The sequence below is a fragment of the Ruditapes philippinarum genome, unplaced genomic scaffold (assembly GCF_026571515.1).
Source record: "Ruditapes philippinarum isolate M1 unplaced genomic scaffold, ASM2657151v2 ctg8555_1_1_1_1, whole genome shotgun sequence".
Classification (NCBI taxonomy): domain Eukaryota; kingdom Metazoa; phylum Mollusca; class Bivalvia; order Venerida; family Veneridae; genus Ruditapes; species Ruditapes philippinarum.
In genome coordinates, this window is record NW_026867376.1 from 18694 (window position 1) to 22740 (window position 4047).

Genomic DNA, 4047 nt, shown 5'->3' on the forward strand with positions numbered 1-4047 from the left:
AGAGCATAAATATCGCGCTTTACTGTAATTTGATTATTAGTGAGCAAGCTTACAGGCATTAGTTCAAGTTATACCAACTTTGAGAATTTCGAAGACACATACAGCAAGACAAAATCTGATTAATATCGCTTCTAATTAACTGCAACGCTTTACAAAAAAACATAAAAGGAGCCAAACGTGTGTCAGATTGGCAGAAAGATGATGAACAATACGAACACGACTGTATCTAACACGACAAATCTATCAGTTAATACTGAAATGAAAGATGGATATGACTTACCAGTGACTGGACTTGCGTCTGGATATTTTTACAGTCTACACAGTCTCGCGCTTTCTTGCATGTTCTGTAGCTTCGTTTGTGCGGTAATTGTACTTACCTTTTCCTACAGAGCAAAGACATGCAGGGATTTCTTCAAGGGCTGGAGTAAAGGTGAACGGTTTATTGTATACATGGCACTCTTTGACGGAAGTTTCAACGTATTTCACAGTCTTGATCACTTGCATTATGTCATTGCCATGGACCATGTGAGACCAAAGGAATTATGCCAGTTTTATGCCTTTGTTAATGTTGTATTCGTAAATGGTCAAAACTTGATGGTAAACATTGTTGCGTTTAATGCATTCATGTTGATGTACTTTGACAAAAATCTTGACTTTGGGAAAGCCGACTGGAAACTTCTTACATGGATAATTGGGATGCCTTTTGTTGGAGCTTCGATAGCACAATTTACAGGTACATTGGGGCCAACTGGATCCTTGTAAGTATTTTATTTCTTTTATATTTATTTTTATCTTTTACTTTGAAAATCAAACCAATATAACATTTTACGTACTTTACCAAAAATCCGAATATATCGAATATCATAATGCATCTGGCAGGCTTATTAAATCAAACAAAACATGCCCTGCTTTCTCCTCTTTTCTTCAATGTACCTCACAATTGATTTCAACCTTACCTTTATTGAATTGCCTGAAATACAAGAACTCTCCCCGATATATCTTAAATGCTCTTGTTTGAAAGTGATACTTTCACAACAGTATTATGTTGAAACAGTGCTTGTGGAACAACCCAATCTTGATCCTTATTATCTTGATCTACATGCTCTATTTAACTGTGTCTAAAGTCGCACCAACACTGTAGACATCGAATATTTTTGTGTGCATTGTTTCAGGCTAAAATAGGCACCTTAGTAGAACCATCGACTATCCGTAAACCAGCTTGACAGGACATTACCTATGGCAAGAGATAATTTAGTAATTCATATGAATTTTGGCGGAAAAGTTGTTCGTGCTTTGGTTGAAACGATATTTATTTCATCTTCCATATTTTCAAACAAAATTTCAATTTATAAATTGCATCTAGGATTGAGTAGAAAGCTTATAAAAACTCTCTTCTGTTTTCTATAATGTTCCTTTGGTAGGCTGGAAATATGTTTTGAAATGTTAAATTAACCCTTTCGCTGCCAGAGGGTTATTGTTTTATTGTCCACCTATTTGCCAGAGGATTTTCTAAGAAATTACTATATTATTAATTAATATAATTATTATTTTTTGTTATTAGTATTACAATATACGTTTCCAAATCTGTTAGTATAATAATAATAATTGTCGATGGTATAATTTTCTTTATATTTATTATTATTTTTATTATTATTATTATTTATTTATTATTATTACTATTATTATTATAGAAACGGCTAAAGCCGTCCTTATGGCAAATACGCCGAAAATATCAGGGACGGCTTAAGCCGTCCTTATAGCAGTGAAAGGGTTAACACTAAAAACTTTATAATAGATGTGTTAAATATGATAAAAACCAACGCCAAAATCAAAACTTTTTATAATTTACTTTTTATTACATTCAAGTGTAAGTATGACGTATACATTGCGACTACATCAAAGTATCGATGTTTTTGTGTATGAAATTGAAAAAAAAAATAACGAATATAGGTGGATTGGTTGTTCTTATAATATTAATGATAAACGGTTATGGACATTCTTAGGACTATTCCTTAAAGCTAAAATGCGTGGAAGTGTCGATAGGTTTGGCAAATTCCGACCACAAACACACCAACACCTATTTGAATATTTGTTTGGCAAACGTACAGCTTAGCTTGGTCAATATTTGTAAAGTTTTCAACCAAAAAACAACAACAAAAAGCATCTAACTGCGAGCAGGTAAACCACTTTTGAGCAGAATGTAAACTTGTCAATTATTAACTTTGACTTAGGATAATTTTTCATCGAAGTTAAAAGTTAATTTTTCACCTTCTCAGGCTGTCCCTGTATTAGTGTTGGACGGCTGACTTTAACCTAAACATTCTATTTATTTGAGGATCACTGACCTTTAAGTAAAGAAAGAAACACATTTATATAAAGTTTACAAAATAAATAAATGTAAATACTTCTGTATTTTAGTTGCCTCTTCGACGGTGTTACAGGATTCACCGCTAATGTATGCCTTACAACAGTTCCCTTACTGATAATTGTTCTGATGAACAGCGTAATGTACGGTCTCACGTGGAAACGTATCAGAGAGAAGACGAAAGCCGTGAGACATTTAAACAAGGTAACGAGACATACAGTCAGTAGTTCAAGGCGTGCGGCGACAAGTATGTCCATGTTTGTTGTAGCGTTCTTCATCCAATGGACGCCGTTGGCCATAATGGGAGTGTGGCTGATACTTGACACGGAAGTTCCGCTTGTCTTGTTCTACATTGTTACGACATTTTCAAATCTCGGTGGCTGCTTGAATTTTGTGGTATTTCTCATAATAAGACATAGGAATAGACAACAAAGGTCTAAGAATGAACGGGGACATCATGACTCGGATGAACACAAAAACATGCCCACCAGTTCCAGTATCACATTTGTGTCCACTCAGACTTAACATTTTTATACCGATATGAATATTTTGATCTGTACAGAGATAAACAGTTATAAATTTTCTAAATTTTCCGCACATAAATGAAATAAATATTAAGTCTGAGTCAATTATTGACTTCATTTCTTAGTTGTATTTAATTAATAAATCATATAGTGAAGTCTATTTTAATCTTACCACAATTTAGGTTTTATGTCATAATTAGCATCTTTTACTGCCATGAAATATTTACTACCAATCTAATTTGTAATATTCTTTGGTCGAAATGAATCAACTCAACAAGAGGTAAAATTATCAATTCTTTGCAATCCAAAGCAGTTGAATCATGAATAACACTGTCTTGTTTTTCAATGTATATATCAAGAACATGAAATAAAATATTGCGATTTGTTTAGTTTCAGTATTTTCTCTATAAGACCATTCATAAAGTCTATAGATAATGAAAAACGTAAAAGAAAAGTTGATATGGGACAGACAGTTCTCGAGTATAATCATTGATAACGTTTTTCAAAGCTGTTCTTCCTTCAATCAAACTTAGTCTGCAATGTTCATGTATTTTTCTTGTTTTTGTTGCGATGGATCATCCTTTTCTATTTTTACTCTTACTTTTTATATGTTTGAACATCGTTTTTTATGTAAAAAGGGTAAATTACCATTTGCAAGAATATGTTTTCTGAAAGAAAACATGAGATATCAAAAGCAATGTTTTGTGCCTTCTTGTTATTCTGGTTTTCTGCGGAAAACCGATTAACATTAAAATTTAATTTTTACGTTGTTTCTAGCAATTTTTAACATCGTTTATAATAATTTAGAAGTCATACAATTATATCATTTTTAACATTTATATTGCTTTTTATCATAATGAACAAAGTTCAAATATCACACTTACAATTATGTTAATTTTTACAAAAGCATGACAACGCTATATTACTCACAATGTGAATGTTATGCAGTGAATGACATGATTTTATTTCACTGTTAAAGGCTACGTATCATTAGTAAGTATGAAACACAATATTGTAAAATTGTAACTTTAATTATTTAAGTTATTGAATATTGATTGATATATTTATTTCCGTAATACTTAATGGAGATGAACGAAATCATTGCTTATACCGTTGCTTTAAATGGTACCTTGATTTTTTGGTTTCTGAATATGTCAT

The 4047-nt window shown here is 32.0% G+C and overlaps 1 protein-coding gene across 1 annotated transcript; it reads left to right on the forward strand.

Annotated features, from left to right (window-relative positions):
* LOC132735867 (uncharacterized) lies at positions 1–3273 on the forward strand. Its single transcript, XM_060722881.1, has 2 exons — positions 1–758; positions 2419–3273. Exons 1-2 carry the CDS (start codon positions 199–201, stop codon positions 2888–2890), a joined length of 1032 nt encoding a protein of 343 aa, XP_060578864.1. The 5' UTR covers positions 1–198; the 3' UTR covers positions 2891–3273.
* The last annotated feature ends 774 nt before the right edge of the window (positions 3274–4047 follow it).